Source organism: Thunnus maccoyii, chromosome 13 (genome assembly GCF_910596095.1).
Source record: "Thunnus maccoyii chromosome 13, fThuMac1.1, whole genome shotgun sequence".
Classification (NCBI taxonomy): Eukaryota; Metazoa; Chordata; class Actinopteri; order Scombriformes; family Scombridae; genus Thunnus; species Thunnus maccoyii.
The window spans coordinates 25,530,342-25,557,276 of NC_056545.1; the positions used below are offsets into that span (position 1 = coordinate 25,530,342).

At 40.4% G+C, this 26,935-nt stretch overlaps 2 protein-coding genes across 3 annotated transcripts; one reads left to right on the plus strand and one right to left on the minus strand.

Annotated features, from left to right (window-relative positions):
• The first annotated feature begins 35 nt into the window (after positions 1–35).
• Positions 36–9,859, plus strand: si:ch211-283g2.1 (sodium- and chloride-dependent GABA transporter ine). Of its 2 annotated transcripts, XM_042431357.1 has the most exons (17): positions 36–358; positions 852–987; positions 1,152–1,298; positions 1,385–1,440; positions 4,212–4,507; positions 4,959–5,093; positions 5,203–5,407; positions 6,428–6,560; positions 6,653–6,787; positions 6,940–7,043; positions 7,136–7,260; positions 7,838–7,950; positions 8,059–8,199; positions 8,300–8,399; positions 8,553–8,653; positions 8,772–8,939; positions 9,071–9,859. In XM_042431357.1, exons 5-17 carry the CDS (start codon positions 4,333–4,335, stop codon positions 9,227–9,229), a joined length of 1,794 nt encoding a protein of 597 aa, XP_042287291.1. In that variant the 5' UTR covers positions 36–358; positions 852–987; positions 1,152–1,298; positions 1,385–1,440; positions 4,212–4,332; the 3' UTR covers positions 9,230–9,859. The 2 variants fall into 2 exon arrangements, with proteins under 2 accessions (XP_042287291.1, XP_042287292.1); XM_042431358.1 differs by lacking the exons at positions 36–358; positions 852–987; positions 1,152–1,298; positions 1,385–1,440 and having other exon boundaries at positions 3,509–4,507.
• Positions 9,860–10,064: 205 nt separating this feature from the next.
• Positions 10,065–26,338, minus strand: dhrs11a (dehydrogenase/reductase 11a). Its single transcript, XM_042431359.1, has 7 exons — positions 25,897–26,338; positions 13,567–13,776; positions 12,518–12,612; positions 12,011–12,140; positions 11,324–11,416; positions 11,178–11,243; positions 10,065–11,070 (listed from the first exon to the last, which is right to left on the minus strand). Exons 1-7 carry the CDS (start codon positions 26,026–26,028, stop codon positions 11,029–11,031), a joined length of 768 nt encoding a protein of 255 aa, XP_042287293.1. The 5' UTR covers positions 26,029–26,338; the 3' UTR covers positions 10,065–11,028.
• Positions 26,339–26,935: the final 597 nt, after the last annotated feature.

Consider the following 26,935-nt stretch of genomic DNA (forward strand, 5'->3'; position numbering starts at 1 on the left):
CTGCGGACCCTCCTCCACAGCAGCGGATGTGATATAATAATAATATAGGCGTGGTTGTTTAAATGTCCTCTCACGCGACAACCAGCGACAGACCAGCTTCATTTCCCTGAATGTGTGCGCGTGACAGTGTTACCACCAAACCCGGTGTTTAGTGACATGATCGCATACCATTTATCTCCCTTGGTAGTATTAACGTGGTCACAGATTGCAGTCATAATACCTCTGCCAAAAGTGTCAGGGGCTGCAAGGACACGCCTCATGCAGCGGGAAGGCGTGTGCTATTGTAGTGCTTCTCAAAGTGGGGTCCGGGGAACCCCAGGGGTCCTTAAGGGGGTTCCAGAGGGTCCCCAGCAAAAGGGTAATAATTTATTTTCATCATCTTTAAGTAACACAGTGACGGACTGTATAACTATTTTGGTTGGGTTTCATACACTTTCTGTAATAAAATATCTAAAAGCAAAAATCTTATTAGATGGGAGACCCTGGGACAAAATCTTATCAAATGAGGGTCTATGGTCTAATTTGTGTCAGGTTAGGGGTCCTTGATGTGAAAAAGTTTGAGAACCGCTGTGCTATTGTACAACTGTGGAAGCCTATAATGCGTGCAAATGAAATGAAATATGAAACCTTCATGCACCATTCAGGCAAAAAAAAAAAAAAACTTTACATGCCCACCCACATGATTCGTGTACAATTGAACAGTATAAACTTTAAATCCCAGGACTCAGTAAAAGCATGATATTCAAAGCAATATGTGCCTTGTCAAATTTGTGCATTTACAGTATACCTGCACAATCACAATCTTTGACATTCTTCACCAAACTAAGATTTGCTGGCCTGTATTCATACAGAAAAGGCGTGGCACATCTTGCAGAGGTGGCCCTTCATCAGCACTATAATCAAATACTGTAGAGGACCTGCATGAGAGAACTCTTAAGCCATTTGAGAATGCTACTAATTACACCTTACCAGGCCTCTACATGCATGGTAAGCAAGATGAGAAAGTCTGGGGTGGGGTGGCAGATCCACAGAAATCATGATATTGTATTTTCATCACGTTGATAACCTATTTTCTTCATACAGTTTAGTTTTTCCATCTATTTCATATCAGTGCCCTCACAATGTTGTCATGTTTTCCATGTGTCTGACAGATGGATGTATGAGTGCTGCTGTAGCACAATAAAAGGACAAGACATGCTCCAGGGCAGGAACTGACTGGGACTGTAGCCCTGAAACACAACCCATATTGACCCAAGATAACCAGCATGTGGATATCCTGCACTACAGCCTCTGGCGAGGTTGTCACAATACCTTAAAGCTGCATTCATAAACATTCCTGTGCTGATGCAATGGAAATAACTTCAAAACCTGCTTCACTGTACAGGGCTGCCTGTGCACCTTTTGGGGCCATGGAGGATACCTCCCCACAAGATTACAAAAGTAAGCCATAGACAGTATCCAAACTTCTTAATTCAACATCTTCTCTTCATTAACAAGTTTACCATTTTGCTGGAATATTGCATGAAGGTTTTACAGTTACTGGAGTGGTGCATGAACTGGGATTCAACCCCAGTCGAGCAGGACTCTTCTGTGCTCACTCTATCCAGCAGGTGGCCTACAAACACAAATCACTAAAGTGTCATTATGATGATCATATAACAAATGAAACACTAAACTAAAACAGCTGCATTTCACACTCAAAGGCAAATATTGTTCTTTTTACACCACTACATTTATTTCACAGCTATAGTTATTAATTACTTTTCAGATCAATATTTTACACATAAAACACTTGTTATGTACCCATTGTTATACATAAATTAGACTATTCAACATTATAAGGTGTTAAAATTAGCTCTACCTTGACAGCATAAAAATGCTGCTTACATGTACACATTACTAAATCTATTTTAATATTCAAATATTATATAAAGCACATGTAGGATAAATATAACACTAAATAGAGTCATTTTTCATGATGAGTACTTTAACTTTTGATACTTTAAGTATATTTTGCTGCCCATACCTGTATACTTTTACTTGGAGGACAGGTTTGCGTTTTTTCAAGTCTGTCTTAAAACAACAGTCAGGTACCTAAATGAACATTAAAATATGTTTTTCTTGCTGTAATTATTCCTCCTGTTCATACTGACCATTAGAAGATGCCTTCATAATGTACTTACAATGTAAGTTATGGGGGCTAAAATCCACAATATGAAGCTTCAGTCATCCATATTAATCAAATCAACTAGATATCTTTCAACGTTCGTCTTTTTAGTGCCAAAGTCCCTCTTTTTGTTACTATACTTCCACCACAGCTCAATAGGGAAACACTGTCTGAGGAAACACAAAGAGGGAATTTGATGCTAAAAAGACTGTAAATGTGTCAGATATCCACTTGATATGACTAACTCAGACTGCTGAAGCCTCATAGAAGCTTCACATCAACTTTTAAATGCATTTTAGCACAAAATGATTGTGTGGACACACTGTGGATTTTGGCCTCCATCACTTACATTGAAAGCACATTTGAAGGGGATCTTTTAATAGCCAGTATGAACAAGAGGAATGAAAACAGCGAGGAAAACCTCTTTCACTGTTCATATGGACACCTGACTGTTGTTTTAAGACAGACTTGAAAAATTGTGAACCTGTCCTTTTAGTAAGATTTTGAATGCAGGACTTTTATTGAGTATTTTTTCATAGTGGTATTGCTACTTTTGCTTCTATCAGAAAATGATAAGAATACTGACTCTTCTTCAGATTTCCACCCTGCACAGTTGTTCAAGACTTCACAGTCTGATGCTTTAACTTTTCATCCTCTGCCTCTCCATACTCTTACTGCTTACTTGTTTACTTTCTACATACTTTCTTGCTGCTCTCTGTTCCTCTTTCCAGCAGGGTTGGCTCTGGCACCTGTGATGTTCACTGATTTAGTACACTCTGCTGCAGCCTTTTCCTTTCTTGGTTGTAGACCCAGTAAATCTCCTTGCCTACCTCATCACAAATATCTCAGTGTCTATATATATATGTGTACACTGTTGTCAGCAGAACATAATGTCTAATATCCAATCACTCATTTCCTGATTGAAAACTGTCTGCAAACATTAATGTTGTGAGTTGTTTTCATATTGTGAGATATTCATTTTGAGGGCATTCACATAATAATGTTAATTTCTCCATTTGCTAAACATTGTAAATGTTTTCTCTAACATGTCAAGATAATAATAACACTGTATAGACCTATTGATCTCCCATGACTGATATGGGATAATAAAGGAAAATTAATAAATATCCAACTGAGTCAAACACAAGTGCAAAGTGCATAAAGCAAACTGACCAAACAAACCTTTAGAAAGATGCTCTGTCAGAGCACTGCATAGTATAGTAATATCATATCACTACAGAAATGTGGTGGTTTGACTGTGCTGACCCCACATAGAATCTGTCAGCAGGATTGCACAAATGCATTTTCAGCACGTGTTGCAAAGAACAAATTGTGTAATTTTACAGACACTCATTTCATGTGTGACACACTGCACATGTGTAACAAACTAGTCATAAAAGACTTGAGAAGAAACATAGTGTCTCTCTCTGCTTCTCCCTTTACTGCAGGACTTTGAATTTGCTGTTGATGTAAAGATCTTGTTGTTACTGAAGCTGAAATGTTAGAAGTATATGAGAGTATTCAAAATAGTGATTTATGATAAAAAATGATTTAAGTTTAACCCCTGTCTTTTTTCCTTTGCTTGAGCTTCTTAATCCTACAGATAATAATTGTTGACCTTGTCAACAATGTTGCCAGAATTTCAATAAATTAAAATGAGGCAGAAAAATAAAGTGTGCAGAGACTTCTGGTGATGCGCACTTGAAATAAACTGACACTGAAGTTGAAGTTGAAGTTGATGTGCTGTCAATGCATTTAGAAAAAGGTTACAATGATGTAAGAAGGGAAGACTTTTCACATCCAACTTGGAGAGTTAGATTTAGTTTTAATTGTGTATTGTGAAGTACTGTACATTGTTTAAAAGCAAACATGTTAACATTGGTGTGCCAAATGGTTACAAAGAATCATGTTAAACAATCAGATTTTACAAATAAAATCTTCAAATTTCTGATTAACCTCTAAGGAATTGTATACTGTATGTTATTCAAAACAACAAATCTGATGATTTTTATCACACTTTGACACAAACTTTTCCCTCTTTGAGAACCACGGAGCCACTGCTGCCACATGCTGGACAACATGGACAATGCTGCTAAGCTAATCATTAAGGATAATAAAAGAAGGTTATATCACCCAGAGTCACTTAAGTCACAGCCAGCTTTTCCATGGAGTTTGGGCCCAGACGAGCCACAGAGAAGACAGGAGGAGCAGACATGGATGAGCAACCCAGCAGACCAACATGGAGCAGGCAGATAGAGTTTACTCTGGCTGGCATCGGCTGCGCTGTGGGCTTGGGCAACGTTTGGAGGTTCCCTTATCTCTGCTACAGGAGTGGAGGAGGTGAGAAACCAAGCTGACATTTCATCCTCAAATAATATTATGAAACCAGACTGCCCTCGGTACTTACTATATGATACAGTACACTCAGGTCTCTAGACTGGGTTCAAAGTTTGTTTGTTGTTAGTCGGCATGACTTCAGGCACTCTGCTCTGTAGTGATACTCATTGTGTTGACAAATTATTCTCCTAGAAATGTGTGTATTACATGTAAGTCTATACTGTACTCAGAAATCCTGCATGCACAGTAAGAAAAACATACAATTTTATGGAGGGATACCTCACCTGACAATTACAACAGATTACCCGAGACGCAAGATATAGATAACAGATGCGAGGACTTGGTGCCTTTCACAGAAGTTAAACATTAGAGAACAACATAAAACTTGCATAGTTGCAACTTTCTTTGCCAGCAAAATGTGTGTGACAGTTGACTCACCATCATTTTCTGCCAGGTGCCTTCCTGGTGCCATACTTGCTTATGCTGGTGGTGTTGGGGATCCCTCTGCTCTACATGGAGCTAACTGTGGGACAGTACATGAGGAGAGGGCCTGTCCGTGCTCTGGCTAATGTCTGTCCACTGTTAAAAGGTACTATGTAGCCTGACTGAAATTTTCAAGTCACCAAAAGGTGTCCAAGCTGATAAATGGACATTTTTCTGAAAGCAAAAAAAGTGACATTATTTTTTTTGTCCCTTAGGAGTGGGCATTGCATCTGTTGCCATCTCCTTCATCATGTGCACCTATTACAATGTCGTCATCACCTGGGCCCTCTATTATCTCTTTAGCTCCTTCCAGGCACCGCTACCCTGGCAGAGTTGTAACAACACCTGGAACACACCTAACTGTACTAATCACGCCACCAACAGCAGCTACACCTCCACAGCCAGCCAGGAGTTCTTCAAGTACATATCACTCTGTGGGAGAAACCAGCGCTGGGTCTCAGCGTTACAAAACCAGACTAGATAATGATTAGATTACAGCAGAATTACAAAATCCCTGCATTTTGACAAGAGGCTCTGCTGCTTACACAACTCAACGTCTGGAAATTATATCACAGCTGAAACTGATTATTTTAATTTACAGCTTAATTAAATTGAAACTCCATTTTATCATATGAGTCGCGTTAGGGATATCAGTCAAAGTGATAAGTGATTGACAAACAGATAAAATATCTTACAGACGTATAAAAAGTGTTTACTCAGTTTTAATTTCACTTAATCATCAGTCTAATCTAAAATGCTTGTATCTATAAACACATATCGCTTTCTTCTGTGTGCAGCAGTTTCAGAATCCTCAAAGGTCAAACAGGTGTTGATTTCTCATGAGGACATGCTTTATGTCCAAACGTTAGTTGCTGCACCTCATTAAAAGGTCTTACTATAAATGTGTGCTCCAGATGTCATCTCTCCAGATGCTGATCCTTGGTTTTGATGTGGATAGACTGAGGAAGTACCGGGATTAGCTTTTCAATGTGCATTGATGCCACTCTGAAGATTTTTGTAAAGAACTGACATTTTTCATTGTGGATAGTGACAGTGGAGTGAAACCTCATGTTTTCAGATAGGTTTACTCATTAACTTGTTTAACTGCAGTTAGTGCATAACTGTGTGGAAAGTACGTATGGCTTACTTAAAGCAATGTAAGTTACATGGAAGGTGTTAGCCAAGCCACCGTTGTTAGTGTTAGTGTAGAGTTATGTTAATAAAAAGCCCAAAATGGAACCCTGTGGGACACCGCCATGAGTCCATCTGATTACTGACTATTTAGTATAACAGGGAAGACATCTGGAACCATCTGTCTGTTAAAGGCTATAGTTTGAGGGCATATTGTCAACATTAAATGTAGAATACAATTGTCTTAGAGAATGCTAATTCACGACTTTCATTTCTTTTTCTTTTCAATTTTTTTTGGCTTCTTTGAAGATATAAGATGCTGGAGCAGACTGCAGGAGTGGAGGAGGCAGGAGTGATACGGTGGGAGCTTTTCCTCATTCTCCTGCTGGCCTGGATCCTCATTTACCTTTGCATCTTTAAGGGTGTGAAATCGACAGGCAAGGTGAGCAGGAAAAAGAGAAAGAGACTGACACAGAAACAAAGAGAAAGACAGGTGGGCAGACAATGCAATATGTTGTCTGTTTCTGTGTGCAGGTGGTGTACTTCACGGCTCTGTTCCCGTATGTTATCCTCATTGCTCTGCTGATCAATAACGCTCAGCTTCCTGGAGCAATAGATGGGATAACTTTCTTCATAGTGCCGGAGTGGGACAAGCTGCTCTCAGTGGAGGTAAGAAAGAAGAAAGATGAGGAAGTGGAAATATCTACTGGTTCAGTCTGACCTGCCTGGCACAGTAGAGCAGAGAAAAGATGTATACTAGTGTTAGCATTGCAGGGATACTGATAATTGGTTCTGGCAGTGATCTGTTGGATGTGTTGCAGGTGTGGGTGAATGCTGCAGCTCAGATTTTTAACTCCATCGGGATTGGTTTCGGCTCCCTCATGGCCATGTCCAGCTACAACTCCTTCAACAACAACGTTCTGAAGTAAAAAGCCTGAAATCCTTATCCTCAGCAGTGGCAATAATGATCTCTGGGCAGTAAGAAAAGTGATTTAAAGGTGTCTTCTCTCCTCACAGGGACACACTGACTATATCCATCATCAACTCTGTCACTAGTATCCTGGCAGGCTTTGTTATTTTCTCTGGTTTTGGATACATGTCTCACTTGCAGGGCATTCCTGTCAGCAACCTGGCTGTGGATGGTAAGAACAATCTCAGCTCATATCTGCTGCTGCAGGGGGATTAGTTTTACTTCAGATTATTTTGATTTAATTTTCTCTAAGTGGCAACTCTTCTCTAATAATTTCTCCAATCATTGTAATATTTTTTTTCTTTTTGACTAAAAGGATATTTTGCCTGCCTGAGAGTTTGTATGATTTTAATCTTCATTATCAGTGCCCTTGTAATGCCATGCTCCTGTTCTTGTTACATTTTAATAATGTGCTCTGATAATTCTGACTATGGGAAAGTGAAACCAAGCTACAACACATCAATGTGCTGTATACAGGCCTGAGACATGTGTCATGCTGCAAATTAAAGCTCTGTTGATACAACAAAGGAGAAACTCAATTTAAAAAGGTCAACTCACATGAAAGTGAGCTCTGATGCGGAAACAATTTTGACTGATTAAAGATGCACCTGGCCAATTTTCATCTCAAAAAAAAAAAATCAGCTGTTTCTTGCAATTTTCATGATAGTTTTGACTCTTTGTGATGGCCATGATTTACTTTTTCAGTCAGTCAGCAATGCTACACAGACATTTTGTGTTTGTGTATCCAGGTCCAGGACTGGTTTATGTTGTTTACCCACAAGCCTTTGCCAACATGCCAGTGTCTCAGCTCTGGGCTGTGATGTTCTTCTTCATGCTTCTTTGCCTCGGACTGGACAGTGAGGTAGTTTACTGAGAAACTGGGAAAGCGACATTACAATTCTATAGTGATAATGATTATTTTCACTAATCCTACACAGTTATGATTGATGTATTCTGTCTATTTTGCCAGTTTGCAATGGTTGAAGTGATGGTGACCAGTCTCATGGACGAATTCGATCAAAAGCTGATTAAATTCTTCAAGCGCAAGGAGCTGTTTGTTCTTGCAGTTTGTTGTGCAGCCAGCATTCTTGGGATTCCTTGTGTCATGCAGGTACAGGCTGCAATTTACTGGATGGATCGTAATCAAATTATAACCAAACTGTAAAATCCTCAGTCTCACTTACATGCTGTCTTAATGTGTCTCTGTCCAGGTGGGGATCTATGTTTTCCAGCTGATGGACCATTACACAGCCATAGTGTCCATCATGTTTCTTGCGTTCTTTGAGGTTATAGCCATCTGTTGGAGTTATGGTGAGAGTAAAAGTCTCAGTTATATTCCTTTTCTCAGTGGCCAGATAATGTGATGATGCACTTGACTCCAAAAGTAGACAATTTTTCAGGCTCCATGTAATATGCAAATAAAATATGCATAGCTTTTTGTCTAAAGTACCTTTCCATGTGCAGGTGTGAATCGACTTTCAGACAACCTGGAAGAGATGACTGGAAAGAGAGCAAACATCTTCTTCAGGCTGTGTTGGTTAATAGTTGCACCTGTGCTGATCACTGTAAGTCAACAAGGCTTTTTTGCATCAACATGATTTAAAGATTTCTTTCCCCTAAAACAAAACTGAAATCCCTCTAAATGCATAACGACTAAACTTAAGTTGTTTCTTCTTGCGGCAGGTCATCCTCATTTTCTCCATCATCCAGTTCAAACCAGCTCGCTATGGAGACTATGTCTTCCCTCCCTGGGCTCAGGGGGTCGGCTGGGTCATAGCCATGGCCTCCATCATCTGGATTCCTTTGGGTGCCATTCACACATTGTGGGTGTTACCTGGTTCATTCATGCAGGTGACGTACATTTACTATTTACTTTTTTCCCTCCCAGGATATTACAGGTGATATCCATGTGCATTAGCTGCCATGTCATGCTCTTATAAAATCAAGCATGTGTCATTATTATGGGTACATTTCTCCCACAGAAACTGAAACTGTCCATCGCACCATATGCCCTGAATGAGACGTCAAAAATGCCATATTATGAAGGAGGAGGGAACAGAGGAGGCAGATATCCAGTCATTGCCGTCATCAGCTCCACCGTCTCTCTACCTGACAAACCTCCTGTTCAGACAAACCTCTGATACCTCTGTGCTTTGCACAGTTAGTGTTCATCAAACCACCAGCTGGAGCAGATTTTTAATAAGCACAAGTTAATCACAAATTATGGTTACCATTAAGTTGAAATCTTTCACAAACCTCTGGTGAGACAGATAAACAGAAATATACTAAAAAAAAAAAAAAAATTTACATGATTGTGAAAAGGTATTGCTGCATATCTGCCATGCAGATATTTTAAAATGGCCATTTTTGTGAGCCTGTTTGTTTAATTTGTGATATTTTGTTGAACTTCTGCTGCCCATTTTTAATACAATAAGATGTTGTGAACAGTCAGTGTTTAGAATCTGTTATTGTTGTGTGCATCGTTAATGTCTGACCTACACTTCCTCTGTTGCAAGACAGAACACCAAAGAAGTGGAGCTCAACTTCACTGCCTTGACTTTGTTTTGCTAAGGGTGCCATCTCTTGGCCATGTCTGTCAATGCACTTATGTGTGTTAAATCTCAGATAAGGTACTGTATTCAGATTTAGTACTGACATTTTACCTAATAAAATGACAAGGAAACACCACTATTTAACATTTGTAGATAACAGAGCTTAACTTTTATATTGAGCCATGTTCTTTAAAAATAAATAAACCACTGTTGTTGATTGTGGCTGACTCATTTATTAGGGCATGGCTGATAAAAATTACATACGCTAATGGTTAACAAGAGGTGTACACAGGTCATTTCACCTTTTATGTCATGTCATGTCATGTAATAAAAACCCGTCACAAAGTCCAGTGTTTGAATCTTATTTCCGCAATGACAAACTGGGTGTAACAGTCTGTCTGGTTAATATAACACAAAACATAACTTCCCTCTGGGCAATAGCTTTTATTTATTCATTTAATGAGAGATTTCCACTGAAAGGTACACATTTCTAGGGTACACATGTGCAAGGAGTTAGTTTCTTCCCCTACATGAGTTGCCAGTGTTTCCTTCTTATAACTCCTCGCAAATGAATGCAAAGTGCTGAACTGAAATTACACAGCCTAAGAGGTGGATTGTCCAAACCCACGTGCTTAACAGAAAGGGTTTTATATACTTTTTGTGTTTTATACCTTTCCTGACTCCTTATGGGGTTGAAAAAGTGGATAGATCCAAACAAAGGTCACTGGATGTGTTTGTGAAAACGTACAATAAGTAAAGGTGGCGGGGTGGACTGACTGTTAGGTACAGTGAGTACGACACAGTGTTGTCTATGGTTAACGTGTGTGAGTCTACATCTATCTATGATCAAAAGTTAAAATATTTATAAAAAATTAAAACAAAAAAAATTCTCATTCTTATAAACAGCGATTACTCTTTCCATTTAATTTCAAAAAGATATGTAATATGACCTACAAAGAAAAAAAAACAACAAACAAAAAAAAACAAAAACATGTGCAATCAATGGCATACTCTTCCCTCTGAAGTGATGGTCGTACAGATGACCACAGAGCACAGCAGAAACTCCCTCCTTTGTTATTTGTTCCTACTGTAGTTTAGAGTCAGCTCAGTTCAGGACTGGGCTCAACATTTCACAAAAACCAGGTTGCTGCATTCAGTAGTATTTTAATAGTGGTTTACAAAGTCCACGCCCTTCATTTCCTCGCACAGCCTCCTTTAGGGCTCCTTGACCACATCCCTCCAGATCCAACACAGCTGTAGTTGATTTGTTTTATCCCCACCCCACCCCCCCTCCCTAACCCCCCCTCCCTCTTTGCCCAGCAGAGGTCGCTAAGGAGTCACCGTGGCTGCCGTCTGTCTGCTCCTCCTGCAGCTTCCCTGATTCACTGCTATGACACCTGCTCTACTGGCCTCATCTGCACATCTCCAATCTGATGGCAGAAATGAGTTGAGGTCAATACAGAAACCAACCGGCATTCAATGCAATGCAACTGATAGTTTAGAAGCAAGAGAGAGAAGGAATCAAAGAGAGACATACCTGGACATGAGGAGGGGCACTGAGGACAAATGTGACTGCACTGGCTATGTCTTCTGCTTTCAAACACTGGATGATGGAGAAAACCGTTATTATTAATGCTACAGTACTTCATTTAGTAAAATACATCTGTTGATGTGCACTCTTACTTTCATACTCTCGTACACTGCAGCTGCTTTCTCTGGATCACTGTTATGGTGCCGGAAGGCAAACTCCGTCTCCACTATTCCAGGTGATATACACTGCAGAGGAGGGAAAATGCATTAGATTTTTATTGCTTACATGCATAGACAAAAACCCCCCAAAACAAAACAGTTTCCCACACTCATTTTAAAGTAAGGACATACTGTAAATAAAGTCAGTTATTCTATTTACTTATTCATGTGATTCAATTTTCTAGAAATAGCACAGGCCAAAGACAGACCTCCACAGTTTTGGTCAAAAAGGCCTGAGAGGGTGTCTTGAATACGATTATTTTTGAATGAAGTTTAGAGGAAAAAAACCCCACAAACCAAAACAAACCTTTTTTTGAGGTTTTTGTGACGCATAGAAGTGTCAGCACTATGGCCAAAGCTTGTTAATTGTTTTGCTTTATATTCAAAACAGAGCGGCACAGATGGATGACTCAAGCCTCTGCTCTTTTTTTTTTGTATATTTACATCATAACGCTATGAATCACCACACATTCACTGTGCAAACATGCCTCAAACTGATATCATCTAGTCAGACTGCGACCGAGATTACATTAGACCCATCTTGCACAGTGTGACATGAAATACATTTAGATTGTTGTTATTGCACAGTCTAAAGGTGCATTAAGGTGACAGTTCACTTACTGTGGCTCTGATGTGGGTGTTTGCTTCTCGTAGTTCTTGCCGGATTCCCTCAGTCAGAGCAGTCACAGCGTATTTAGTGGCACAGTAGAAATGCTCATCAGCACTCGGGACGACTCGGTGCCCACCCATACTAAACAGGTAGAAGAAGAGATAATGTAGATGTATAAGATAGTAAAACATTTTGTATCTCAACCTTGATTCAAGCCTAAATCAGCCCCATAAATTTACTGATTTACTTGTGTTCCTCTGAATGTCTCCATGTGCTCACTGATACAGCAAGATTTCTAACAAGTTTATTTCATAAGTACACAAGTTTATCATATACAGCGTCTCGATCGACTTAACAAGCCCACGCTTCCAGAAAAGTCAGTTCTTCACATTGTTCCAAGTCTAACAGATGCCAGGTGGGTCAGATTAAAATCACCTTGAACAAATTGGCAAACTGAGTTATTTTCAGATAAATCTATATATTTGTTCTGAGACTTGTGGGCTGTTTTTATAGCTTACCTGTTAATATTAATGATGTGACCATCATCCACATTCCTCTCCTTCATTGATTTGTATGCCTCACGGGTGCAGATAGACAAGGCTAAGACATTCACCTGCGGGGGAGGCGAAGACAGCAACTTTATTTAACCATTTACCTGTCAGTCTGTGTATCTATTAGTTAATGTCTGTATCTACCAATCTATCTACTGTATCTATGAACTATATGCAAAGTATCAGAAAAGTAGACAAATTCATTCTGTGTGAGAAAAATGAAAATAAAAATGAATTACTAAAGTTGATATTATTTGCAGAACTTCATCTTGTTTTATTGCTAAATCACATTTAAGAGTGCCATGTGAAGAAAGTGTGATCAGTTCAGCTGACTTATGTTCTCTGGGTCACTGTGTTAGACCATCTGAACCTGCTGATCCTGTCCAGCTTGTGGACTCTAAGCTGCTCCTGCAGTGAAATTGATAGACTGCAGGTTAAAGCCAACGTGGTGGCAAGATAGGGGGAGGTGACCAAACAAGGTCAGCGTGCAGATTAAACACAGGCTAAAAATACACTGCTGTACACATTCATGTGGGCTGCCATGACAACAGATGGACAAGCGTTACAAATGCTGGAGTCTGGAGACGGAGACTTTAGAGCAGGGGGTCTTCAATGGTCAAGAGCTCAATGAATCAGAATGTAAAGTCCCAACAAGAGAAATAGTGCTGGCTTTCATTAGTGGGCCTCTGCTGTGCCAGGGCTTCTCCTCAGAGCCAATGAAGCAGCCTCTGTGAGGGGAGGGAATCAGCGTGTGTGTGTGTGAGTGTGTGTGTGTGTGTGTGCACGCACGGACATTTCTGCTTCAACTCGTAGTCTTTGCTGGCTTCCACTCACACTGGGCAACCATTTCAGCTCCTCCCAGTGCTTTTGTGTTTGATTAGAGGAGCCAGAAAAATAAATACAACGTAAACTTATAATAATTCTTACTGTCCCTGGGCGATATTGCTCTAAATGAATTCCATCTCTCTAGTTTGTTTCAGCTTAAGCATTTATATGTGCGTGCGAGATCCACCCACGTCGATCATGTTTCTCCAGCCCTCTGTCTTCCCGCTGAGTAAGGGCTCATTATGGGCCAACCCAGCATTGTTGATGCATACGTCCACGCCCTTGTGCAGCGTCTTGATGGCTGAAAACATGGACAGGATCTCTTCCTCGTTGGATAGGTCACACTTGTAAGGGATCAATGTGCCACTGTAGCCTGCACTCTGACATTCCGCTGCCAGCTTCTGAAAAACACAAATCAAACCCGACGTACATCATTTTAGAGGATATTAAACACAAATCCTTAAACACTGTTGGCCATAAAGTAATAATCAGGTCGGAAACATTGTTAAGAGCTAGAAATGATTAACCTGCAGTAACATAATTAAGTTACAGTCCCATGATAAAACACTCTACCCGCTCAAGACACTGAGACAGCAGTGAGAACATGCAGCCATAAAAATCAACACCACATTAGTACATCATAACCTGTAGAGCCAAAACATTCATACAAAACTCTACTTTTTTTTTTACCAAAAACTACATCATGACCCTGGATGTGAGGAAGCGCTGATGGGATGCCTCTTGCTTGGGGATACAGCTGGGCTGAGCCTGCTGCAGGCTGAGCAGGCTACACTCCAACCAGGTCAGCTGCCCGTCCACCACTGCGGGGTTTGATACAAACTGACACAGATCCCCCTGCCAGGCACAGCTGCACTAGTCACCTGATGTCTCGCTCCTGGTGCCAGTCAGACAGGAGGGGGGGGGGCGCATTGGTGATAAGAGTGGGGCTGGTGGAGGACAGAGATGATGCACAGTAGTGTAACACTCAGAGTGAGCGTCTGTGAGGCCAAAAGGATTACATGTTTAGGAAGTTGATGTAGTGAAAAGGAAAAGTCTACCCTCTAAACTTCAACACCTTACAGGAAACTAGCAAAGACCTGCGTTAATCAGTACATTTTGTCTTGGTGGATTTCAGTATTCAAAACCTGACAGCTACGATGGAATTTCTTTCAGGGATCTAAACCAGTGCTTCCCAACCCTTTTTGTGCGACATACCACTACAATTTTCCAACTATCTCTTTAGGGTACACAACACACCTTTTAGCCTATAAAGCTATCACAAGTCTTTTATTGTATGAAAATTCGCTGGAGGCATCTTAATGCATACGACAATAAATTCCTAACCTGAATCAACACGTTCTCTCTGTATGTGGATATTGAGTGGGCACTTGTTTAGCATTGAAGCTCTTTTCTTTTAAGGCAGAGTGGAGCTTGTAAAATTAGTAAAATTTTCCAGAGGAGCTCACTTTCTCTTAGATGAAACTAATCCCAGGGAGGAGAAGGTATGATCTGATGCTTTAAGCTGAAAGTTGATGACAGCTCACAGCCACAATGTAAATGAGGACAGCAGCAGTAGAAAGTAGTTGTAATTATCATATGAAGTAATGTGGATCAATGCACGGACTTTGCACTAGGGAGCCGGTAGGGTAAAGTCCGTTTAATGTCCGGACTGACTGATTCGGACGTTTGCCTTCACACATACAGTTCCTCCGGGTAATGTCTGGAAAATTTCAGGGTTTGCAGTGCATGTGTGAAAGGGGCTTGTGTGACTACGTTGTGGGATTCTCTGTTAAATGTCTGACACCTGGATACACGCTATAAGCCTGACTGTATATTTGCTGATAGTGGAATCCACCTAAACTAAAGTATACTCTTGGAGCCTGCTTTTTATAATCAGGATGAAATTGGATTGAGGGATCATTTTTGGCTTTTTTCTACTAAAACGCATAATAGAGTGAACGCACCCCATCTCACACTTGGAGTGTGCAGATTTCTCTGCTCTTCCTCTAAGCTGTTTAACTCGGATTATCCAGAGAGAAGGCATTACCCGAATAAAGCTGTCAAAATGCTAAAACACTGAAAACACTTGTCTCTTCTGTAAAGACTAAAACCAACCCTTCTGCCCCTGTTATGGAAAGGTGAACCACTCCCTTTTGTGCATTACCTTAGATGTGAGGCTGTGATCACTGGTCTGTTCAGCTTAAGTATCTGAAGTGCCTTTAAATCCAAGGGACAGACTCTCAGGCATACGGACTGGTGAAGAGGCCTGTTTTTTTATCCAGAAAGGAGGTTAACGTAAAGGGGAAGCCAGGCCAATCTTTTGTGAGAGGGGGAGAATTAGTTGTGTAACTGAGGTTGAAGTGGAAGCTCAGAAGCAGAGCGAACAGACTGTGATCTAGTTCCAACTACAGGAAGTCTCAGGCTGTGAATCTGTGAGTTCTGGCACCGGCTGTACTGCCAAGGCCAGTACCAGCCCTCATACTCGCCACGCCTACAACAATGCCACTATAGCACCCTGTCCTACAGATAAGCAACCAGGCCTGAAAAATGCAGCCGCAGCATACTGTGGTTGGCGAATGCACTCGACACACGATTCATTCATCTCAGTCCAAATTGAAACTGGATATCTGTGGATTGAAGCGTGTTCAGCATCATACCTTTTAAGATGAGGATGAAAAGTGAGAGTGAGACAACCATAAAACATGTGTCAGTGACAGACACACACAGCAGGAAGAGCTTTAAATGAGCCTTGGGGAAACATGTAATAAAAGTGAATATAAGGTTGTACTAAAGGTGTGCAGGACAAGCCCACATCAATCAAATGCAGCATCAGAATCCAATACGCCAAAATGTAAATAATTCAGGACATTATGTAGCCATTTTTCTCTAAATGCAGCATTCCCGATCTTGATGTAATTTCACCTTGTTTCCTTATCTTTGGACAATGTTTACACAATTCAAAATGTTTGAAATACATACATGTGCAAAACCTGTTTCTATATCACCTGTATTATCAGTGACTTCAGTGACTTTCATATCATTTTGCTATCCTGCAGTTATGGAAGACTGCACATGTGTACACACAGCTCAACAACTCAAATAAAATCACTGTTTGCAATTACATGGAGTCTTGATAAGACCAATACTGAAAGATAAAAAGTCTTACAATTCATAAGACAAATGATGTTTGAATAGGTCATTAACCCTTTACATGTTACAGTAATGGGTGTGCATACACCCACACAGCACTAACAAAAGACACATGTGGGCATGTCCATGTAGTCACATTAATGGCCTGCAACCCCTGCAGGGGGCTGTTATATAAGGTCTACGATGCAAGGGACATCATTGTCCCACACCATGTTCGTCAATCATTCACCCAGTCACGTGGAACTGGTGTAAATGGGCCAGCAAAAAACAAACAAAAAAAAAAGACGTAAAAAAAAAAAAAAAAAAAAAAAGATAACTTGCTAGTGAAGGAGAAAGAGATAAAAATAAAGATGCCAGAGTGTTAAAAGGCAGACAAGCTTTAAGTGGCGAGTCAGATCAAAGGCACAAGGCAGCAGCCATGAACTGAGAGAGCTGAGAAATTAGATTTGTCTCAGGTTGACTCGGGAGGTCCATCAGACAAAAGAGGGATTGTATTATAGCCAACTGTGCGCCTCTTATTCTCTGAAAAGACTGGTAGACAGTAAAAAAAAAAAAAAAAAAAATCAAAAGATGCAATGCAGCCATAATTCAGCCAATGACCCCTCCCCTCTTCATCCTTTCTGTCCCAACTCTTGTACCTGTGACACACAAAACAATTTTTGCCTGTCATAATGCATTTTCATCCTCATTACTGAGACTGTTGTCCAGTGATCACAAAAAGTGTGCAGAAGGAGGGAGGAAGAGAGGGAGGGCTGGCAGCCAGAAAGTGAAACAGAAGGAGAGAGAGAGAGAGAGAACAAAACCTGAAGCATACTGCATTAAACGTGATCAAATGCTTTCAGATTTCAGTATGCTTTACTCTTTTAGAGGCTGGAGAACAGTAGCACAGGACGAGGGCAGCAACTAAAGATTCCATTACTATTTATAAAATGAATTCTTCATTTATTGACGTCTCAGAACATTTTATCTGAAGACAAATCTAACAGAAAAGGTCTCTGAGGAACACGTCTACTTGGGACACTTTATTCTTCTAAGCCCTATCACTCATTATCCAGCTGAACTACTATTGTGTCACATAAAAATAGACAGTTTTAAGTTTAGCCTGAGCACAACTGTACTGAATGTGGGGTCAAAGGTAAAAGTAGGCTGTATAATTGGATTGCAGCAGGGCTAGAAGGGATGGTTGTGTGATTATCTCTTCTTCACACACTGAAAGACTGCCACTAAAAGGTCTAAAGGTTGAACCGGCTGGTTTTACAGCACCTCCCTCAGGACAGTCTAATCAAGACAAAGAGATAAGAAAAAAATTACACTCTTTGTCAGGAACTATACTTATTGACAGACTTGGGCTTTCCTGGGGAGTTCCAAGCAAGGAATAACTTGTAACAGGAGGCCCAGAAGTAATTTGTAGTATTTGAAGTATTCGCCCTAAGCATAAAACAACTTTAAATCCAAACACAGGTCCTGGTGATGACTAAGCTGAGAAACACTGTCTGTGATAAAAAGAATATGACAACTGATGTTTGATATAAGTATGCGGCTCACATGAAATTGGCCTTTAAAACACTGGTAGACTAGGGACAGAGCAGCTGGCTGGGTGTTGTGTAACAAACTGGTGAAACCAGTGTGGTAGGACTTTATTTTCACAAACAAAGTGATAAAAACCAGGAGGGCGTAGAAGCTGATCTCTATTCTGAAAAGAAAGAAAATAGTGCAAGGAGAACATTTCTGTCAGCAATATTTCAACACTAGATCAACTACAGAGAGCAGCCTTTATTCATATATTCACATGGGCATCATATGATTAAAAAATAGCTCTCTAGTTCTCTTGTTTGTAGTTGAAACATGCTGAGGGGGTGAAGCTTCCTTCTAGTGAACCAGCATTCATCACGTGCCTCTTCCATCTCATGTGATGGGTTCGTTCTGCACCTGATGCCAGCCATCAGTACGACTTTGCTCACACCGCAGGCCTGCGGGCGGCCCTGATGCAAGCTATGAGCCACCTCATTACGCATGCTAAGTTTATGATACCTTGAGCCCAGCGCAGACAACAAAAACAGACAGGGGAGTCTCATGGAGACAGTGTTGAGCTGACAACGTCCAAAATGAAAACCTTTCAAACTGAGCCAGGCTGGACTGCCTCTATTCACCCTGTGAGCTTAGAGTAGCCCTAAAATGCTTCCAATATCAAACAAACCCCCAGCAACAAATCCAATTTGGCTGTTGTTGAAGCGAAAACAATCCAATTTGCATTCTTTCTCTTCAGCCCCCCTCAATTTTTGAAATAATGAACTTGGTGAACTCAGGTTTTGTGTTGTAGATTCACAAAATCCTTTCACCACAAAGTGATTTCTTTCCCACTTTGCTCTCTGCTTCAAATATACATTCAATTACCAGAGCTGGCCAGCTGCCGCAGTCGCACTTAGCTTTCAAAACCTCCTCACCCCCCCCCCCCCCCCTGCACATCAGGGCCTCTCATACTAATACACACTCCATCACACAGACTGTACATGCAGAAAAGAGCTTTCCAGCAAGTCTTCAACAAGACAGGACAGGACAGGAAGCGCCCCACCTATCATAGCAGGAGGCCCGAGGAGGGAATGTCACTGCCAGTAAACCTTACACCTTGAAAGATGATAAGCAGAGAGAGGACAGCACAGTGGTGGTGCAGGGGGGATGGTTCATGGGGGTCACTGGGCTGTCTAGACCAATCAGACTGTTAACTGCGTGAGACCCAGGTGATGTAGCATAACAAGTAATTAAAAATACTCCAGACATAGGAACTTTAAATAATTCATAGAGAAGATGAAACTGATTTCAGTGGTTTTAATATGCAGTAATGCAGTCTGTGTCTGTAATGCATATAATCTAAAAAAATCTGAGAAAACCTCTTTGTTAATGAATTACAGAGAAAGAAGTGGAGCTATCACAATTAAATTTTAGTAGAGACTACAGTTCTAAAAGCTGCTCTGACAGTTTACTCTACAGTATATCAAATAATAACAGTTTGATGGATAACAGAAATAAGCTGAGAGCACAACACTCAGTTAACAACTAAAGCTGAGCTCTACAAATAGTGTATACGTTAGTACATTAATCAATCACCTACCTCTTGAACTGGCTATTTCTGTATAGAACTTTTAAGGTGCACAATGATGGTCTCCCTCTGCTCAAATCCACTGCACGTTATAAAATAAGTGAAGATGAGTTTTAAAACTAATTTCAAGCTGTTGGCATATTTAGTGTTTGTACGCTTGGCACCGTTACAGAGATCATCATTGCATCACCTACCCTTATTTTATAAATCTGTCCATATGTCAGTGATATCCTCACAGGATTCATATATACAGTAAGGAAACGGTGTTATGATTTCTGTTGGAGTGAATGTTGCTTCTCTTGGGGGCAGAATCCATGGGAACATGACAGATTATTAGTTAGGTATACCTCTTTATCAGCTCACAGCTCAAGTGGAAAGTGTGCAGTCAGTGGAAAAGCTTTCTGCATGGCTAAGACAAAAACTTGTGAAACGGAGGAGTAGTGAGGTAACTCGATGAGCTCAGGAGTAAGCTGACAGGAAATAAAATAGCTACTGTGCAGGTGAAGACAGCAGTGCTGTGATTTCTCTCAGAGCGGATGACAAATGACACAGCAAAAAACTAATTGTTAAAACATAATTATTTGACTACTCATATACAGTAGATACTGTATTATATTGAACATAGGCTAAATTGGGTTTTTCAATAATAAAATGGGTTTTTACTCTATATTTTGCAACATACCCATCCCACTTAAAATACAAATCACAAAGAACAAGACAGAGAAATATATAAAGAAGAATCAGGACATAGACTTAAAGAGAGATGAAAACACAAAGTGAGGCAGAGGGTGTGAGACAAAGAGAGTAAAGCTGTCTGACCTGACCCACTTCAAATCCTTTCTGGAGTGAAATCTATTTATTGTGAGATAACAGGACAGGCTGTTCAGACACCTACACTCGGTGGTGGAGACTAGAGCTGTGCGATATGACCAAAATCTCATCTCCTGAGATAGACCATTTCATATCCAGAGAAGCATACATATCAGGATATAGCAACATTTTCTGTTTCTGTCTTGCGTAGGTGGTACAAGAGGTTAGTGGTGTTTGATAAAGATTTGCGACACAACAAAATAAACGATAGAGCATAATATGAAATAATAGACTTTTTTCTATCGTCACACGATATATATCGTCATATCACACAACCCTAGTGGAGACGGTTTCAGATTTGCACACAGAGACGCTGATTGACTTTTACATGACTGAGCACCTTTTACCTCCTACACAATGGGCACCAAAACCAAGCTGCTCAGCCAAGGTCTGACATTAATCTTCTGGTTCACCTGCCAAAGGCTTTGAGATTTAATTCTAAATTTACTCACTCAAGATGGGTCAAGTTTGCGATTCATTTAATGATGCGTCTCAATAAAGCTTAGACTGGTTAAAAAGGCAGCACTAGTCTGCAGAGGTGTAGAGGCTGCCAATCAAGAACCTGTTTGATTTAACCAGTGAGTTCAAATATCATTATTTAAAAAAGTAAGAAGCCTGTGTGATGAGTGAGTGGATGATTTGGCATTTGGTGCTTACAAGTTCAAAAACTGCCGACTGCTTTGTATTTGTACTGAATCCACTCCAAAGGCCTTCAGCACCGACAGTCCAGGTTTAGAAAAATCATCAGTCTGTCACTTATACTCCTGGTATTCTCTGTCTTCTTATCACAGACTGTGTTTTATTCATTAGCCCAATAGTTTAACATAGATCATCCTTTTTGGCCGTATTTTATGCAGAATCTCTTGCTAACACGGGCTATCGGTATGCCAACCACAAATCTGTTTAGCACTAAAAACCCACAAATTGTGTTTTCTAAGTTTATCTGATCTAAAACTGCAGGTGCCACAGCTTTGAATTTTGACTGATGCCTCTGTTGTGGGTAGCCTCAAAGCACCCAAGAAATGTCAGTTTCACTCTATCAGTTTTAAACAAACTCGAAATAAAAAAAATATATTTATTTATTATCTAGAAGGCGATGATCTCTCTGCATTTAGCCTGGGTTACCACAAATATGACTGCAGCGAGAATAGAGAAGTAATTCAGCCGTTTAAAAACACTGATTCAATTAATGAAGAAACAGGCTATATACACTGTATATACACACCTGTGTCCGCTGATTATATTGACCACTAAAGGGACACCAGCTGAAATTGTGACCCTTCCTCCTGGGTCCTGTTGAACAATGTTACAGAGACACAACTTTCCAGGAATCATTAGAGGCATAGGCGACCACTGAATATGATTGATTATGTGACAGACCCTACCCCATCCCAACCTCTGCCTCTCTTCCCCTAGAGCAATAACAGCACTGACACTAATCTCCTCTAAACCAATCCTGACCTGCAAATTATGGCTATTTTGTATTTACAAGGTGTGGGGGCGTCGACTTAATGACATTAATATTAACAACCAGATTATGGGACATTCAGACAGCTAATACATTTCTACATTTAATTACAACTCGCCAAATTTCATTTGTGAAATCAAGTTAAGCACACAAATATGAAACCACTTTTATCTAAATTCATGGCAGGCCTCACGCCAAAAAAATGGAGCTTCCCGGCCAAATGTGATAAGAGAAAACAAACTGTATAGTGGTTGTAAATCTAATATTTGTGGTTTTTAAAATGAGGGATTATTTGAGTTGTGGTGATCAGCAACTTGAGTTCATATTCCCATAACTGTATTTACTACTGCATCACATTGTGCTATGTAAGCAGATAGCACAAACCCACACATATGGGCTATGTGGGCCAGAGAGCCTTAAAGTCTGATGTGAGCTCAGACATAAAATCCTGCTAATATGGAGGCAATCTAACAAACAACATGCATTCAGGGTTTGTTTTTTTTAATTCCCTGAGTGGATCCTCCTTGATAGTGACCTCACCATTGAAGTCAGATGCTGCGGTGCTTGGTTACAATGAAATGCAGCTCTCAGTGGCACACTCTTGGACTGCACTGTCCTCCGCACACGGGCCACCTTTAAACCTTTTGTAACCTCACAGAACACGCCGTATGAACCGTGAAGAGATTTTCCTTCCAGCTAAATAAAAAGCTTCGTCCAGTGGTCTCGGTTACTTTCGCAAGAGTTAATGAGAATCTGTGTTGCTGCTACTTGGATGCGGCCCTGTCATCTCCATTCCTGCACGGACCCCATGGTGACCACACGTCTCCGGACAGCTCCCTGCTCCCCCGCTGCCTATTCTATAGTCTCACAGACAACATAACAATAATGCTGCCACAACTCCCCACTCTCCTTTCACAGTGTTTTGTTTACACATAAAAACAGAATGTGACAACATCTGAATACGTCTCTCATTTTTCATCAGGGTTATATCCCGTCTACTTTAAGAGAAAATATTGCTGCTGTAACATAACAATCGTAAACCCTTTATTTCCCCAAGTAAAGACATAAACACCAAAAGGGAAGTCAAGAACAATTGCTTAGTGATGGACACTTGCATCCCCCACTTGCAGCATGCCAGGTTTGGCACAACTACAGCAAGAACCCAGTTTACATAGCAGAGAGAGTACAATACTGGCTTTGTCCTCAACTCACACAGACGACTCTCTAGGGTCTTGTACCAGTGATGAAAACTATCATAGAATGGGAGAGATGTAAACCTGTCGCTCTATAAAACCTGACATGTACCTCCAGTTTGTTCTTGTCATTTAGTAAGTGAATTGAAGCTTCGGTTTCATGTATACTAATGTACAATTTAAAATAGTTATAGCTGATCTGGCTGTGATGTAGTCAGCTTTTTAACGCTGACTGACTTTTGTACAATGTAAAAGCGCTATAAAAAGGTTTTACATGTTGTGACCTTGTTTCAGTCTTGCACAAGTCACAAACAGGGGCTGAAACAAGCCGCCGCAGTTAACTATTGACAGGACGGGCCATGTGACCAGAGTATGAATGGAAAGAGGCTATCTATTGCACAACATCACACTCACTGTATGCATGTATGGGCAGGGGTGTGTGTGTAGTCAAGGTGAGGATATGCTTGCATGTCAAAAACAAGACCTGACTGAAGTATGCAATAATGTACTTTTTAATCCCTAGAATGAAAAAAAAAAACAAAAGCTTAACGTTGAAATGACTTACATGCCTATTTGTAATTCATGCTTTCACAACACACCATCAGCAGCAGAGTTCCTGAAACTGATATTGCAAACTGTAAATTGTGCAGCAATAGAAACTGGTGTAAAAGCCATACTATAGGGTAAATTGGTGAGAAAAGGTTAATGCACAATGGGAAACTAAGTGGCTGACCAAAGACTGATCAATGACATAACATATAGCTTGACCCTGCACCACGCTTGTATCTTTTGTAAACAGCTTGACACTGGGATATCGCAGGTCATTGAGTTTGATGTAACAGGTTAAGACATGGATGAGCCCCTTGTTGAGAAATGTGGGTTATATAAGAAGGCACTTGCTTTCAGCACAACTGTTTACACCAACCATAAGCCATGGGAAGATGTGCGCTGCTCATCTCTTCAGCCAGTCAGTCTCCAAAACTTTATGAGAGAGTCACAATTCAAATCAAACTGATTTCATATTTATTCAATAGCTAAAATGGACTGTTGTCTAAAAACATGAGAATATATCAAGTCAGTGACTACATGCTAGTTAGCGACTGATAGCTACACTTGTGAGTGACTAAATATTTAAATAAGTAATAATTTACATGGCGGCTGTTGTAAAATGATAGTGTCGTATTACTTATATTGGTGACTACACACACTGACATGCTTAGGTGATATTCGACAGTAAAACATTTAAATATTAAAATATGACAAAGTTGTTAACAACCACAGGCGAGCAAAACTACAGCACTCTGCCTCTAGAAAAACACATTAGCAGTGTAAAAGGTGGCTAAAGGCAGCTGTAGTAAGCCTTTTACGGGCCAGTGCTAGAAGCTAAAACAAGTGTGGAGTGAGGAGAGTAAGGCTTAATTATTGGCTGACAAGATAAGCAAGGTGCAGTGCCTTATGGCTTATGGTTACTTAGTTGGTGGGGGTGTGCAAGAATGTGTGCCACAGGACGTTGAATTGCATCCACTGCATTTAATTTACCCTTAACCTTAAGAATTAATTCATTTTTTAAAACAAATCATCAGTTCACTGGTTCAATATGTGGGTGACAAATTCACATGCGGTTCAAATATAATCACCGCTGACACTAATTACTTTCATAGTCACAATGAGAGCAGGACTTAATGATTGAGCTTGTCTTTTATTATATTAGAGGGTGTGATTTAAGCTAATAGAGCAGTGAGAAAATGTTATGAGTATTGTATCATATTTGTTCCAAACTACATTTGAAATTAAAATTGTTGTGCAAAGTCAGTGTGTGAAAAATGAAATAAAGAGGATATAGGTGGAACAATTTGTGGACTGATATTTACATGGATTGAATTGATGTAAATTTATTTCTTATACACCAAAAGCTGTAGTTTGAGAGATGGTGGAGAAGCTGAATGATCAGAAAAGATCTTCTTATACTGTCCCACAAGGCTGACACTCTCAAATGATCCTCACACCTCTTTCGAAACTGTGGTGTGGTGAACTGACTGAACCTGAACACACTGTTTATTACTGTAACACTGTTAGTAGATGAATTAGGGAATGACAGGGTGACCCACTAGTTACTGGCCCCATATAATGATCAGTTGTTAGCAGGTATCTCCCTTGTCTAAGTGTTATTTATCAAGTCACACTGAAGTCACCCTGCCAGCTCTGTGGATGCTGCCTCCTGACATCTGACCTCACAGGAGAAGGTCGTTTTTAAGCTATAATAAAGATTTAGAGTGATGCTGGTCATATTTGCTTCATTTGGCGGGTGTTACTGTGAGGCACTAAATACTTTCTCAATGTGGAGGTGTAGAATAATATCCCTGTAATATTCATATGGTGAATTGGTGTCAATGCCTCGCCGGGATTTAGCGTTAGCTTTGGTTTACACCTCTTCCTTCACTCTGATTTAACTGTATTTACTTTGAATTTAGTAAAATATGTTATGCATGTCAAACTGTAAGGAAAAAATGAGTCACTTTTTCTTAAGTGCTTGTCTAATTTCAACAAACGTTTCAACGGCTGTGTTGCCTAAATATCACAAATGTCTTTAACGTTACAGTTGACGTTGAAGTTGTGAAGCTAATGTTAGCTAGCGGTTAACGTTAGTTAGCTAGTTTATTGTTGCTCTTATAGAGCTAGCTTCTCCTGTGACTCAGACTGACTTATTTTACGGCTGTTAGTGATCTTGAATTAAACTGCCCACCTCTATTTTGTCGACATTCCTGGCACAGCCGACAACCCTCATGCCTTGCTGGACCAGTGCCCGGGCTACAGCCGCTCCAATCCCCACCGAGGCTCCGGTCACCAGGGCCACTCTGCCTTTCCACCGCTCCATCTCCTCCGCGCTGTCTGCACCGGGTACAGTACGCCAAACAACAGCAGCTCCTGCGCTGTACTTCGGCTTTGTCTGCTTAGTTCAAACTGTCACAGTGGCAGCTGTCGATAAAACGTACGGTGTGTTATAATTGTGGGGATGGAGTAGCTACAGCCTCCAGTCTCCGTCTATGCAGCATCCAGGACAGTGGGGGTAGTTAAGCCCGGATCCATGCGCTCCGTCCTCTGGATGAAATATGAAGAGCCCTAAAGGATTGTGAAAAATGTTTGGCTCACATCACCTCCCACTTTCTTCCTCAGTGCTGTCCATGTGTGGTTATCTACCGCCGCCTACCGCAAACACACTCACATAACACGACAGGTGCTTTGCGTGTTGCTTTCAAGTATTTTTACTTGAAAGTTTGTTGGGAAACATTATAAAAAGCGCAAGTATATGAAGTAAGGCAGAATGGGGACGGTTGCAACACTTTTGCTCAACACGCATTTACTCAGTTACTCTGAGACTATTTAATAGATTGAACTCATGTCAGTTTAGTGCCCACATCATTAATTAAATGTCTACATATGATAATAAACTCAGAATTTGCATCTGAAGAGAAATCAGGTGTTGCAACTGACCCTATACATGGAGGCAGTTGCAACGTACTCATTAACCTAAGTTTTTATTCTACCTGTCATATCAGTCTGAATATTTGAACTGTTTTACAATGCACTATATCTATGAAAATCAAAGTTAATATGTTGTAATAGCTGAGATATCCTGTAATGCAGTGAGCTCCAACTGATATTTTAGGGTTGAGATGTCTTCAGATCCAAAAGGTGTGGCAACAAAGGATTAAAACAGAAGCATACACAATTTTTACACATGGTATAATGTCCTACAATTTAAATCAGTATATCATAAATTT

Bases quoted from the DNA above. Each gene is read 5' to 3' on its own strand.
- si:ch211-283g2.1 (XM_042431357.1), top strand. From the start codon at position 4,333: ATGGAGTTTGGGCCCAGACGAGCCACAGAGAAGACAGGAGGAGCAGAC. The intron at 5,094-5,202 runs GTACTATGTAGC...TTTGTCCCTTAG, and splicing joins TGTCTGTCCACTGTTAAAAG to GAGTGGGCATTGCATCTGTT. The intron at 8,654-8,771 runs GTAAGTCAACAA...TTCTTGCGGCAG, and splicing joins TTGCACCTGTGCTGATCACT to GTCATCCTCATTTTCTCCAT.
- dhrs11a (XM_042431359.1), bottom strand. From the start codon at position 26,028: ATGGAGCGGTGGAAAGGCAGAGTGGCCCTGGTGACCGGAGCCTCGGTG. The intron at 12,141-12,517 runs GTAAGCTATAAA...CTACCTGTTTAG, and splicing joins CACATCATTAATATTAACAG to TATGGGTGGGCACCGAGTCG. The intron at 11,417-12,010 runs GTAAGTGAACTG...CCTCCTCTGCAG, and splicing joins ACACCCACATCAGAGCCACA to TGTATATCACCTGGAATAGT.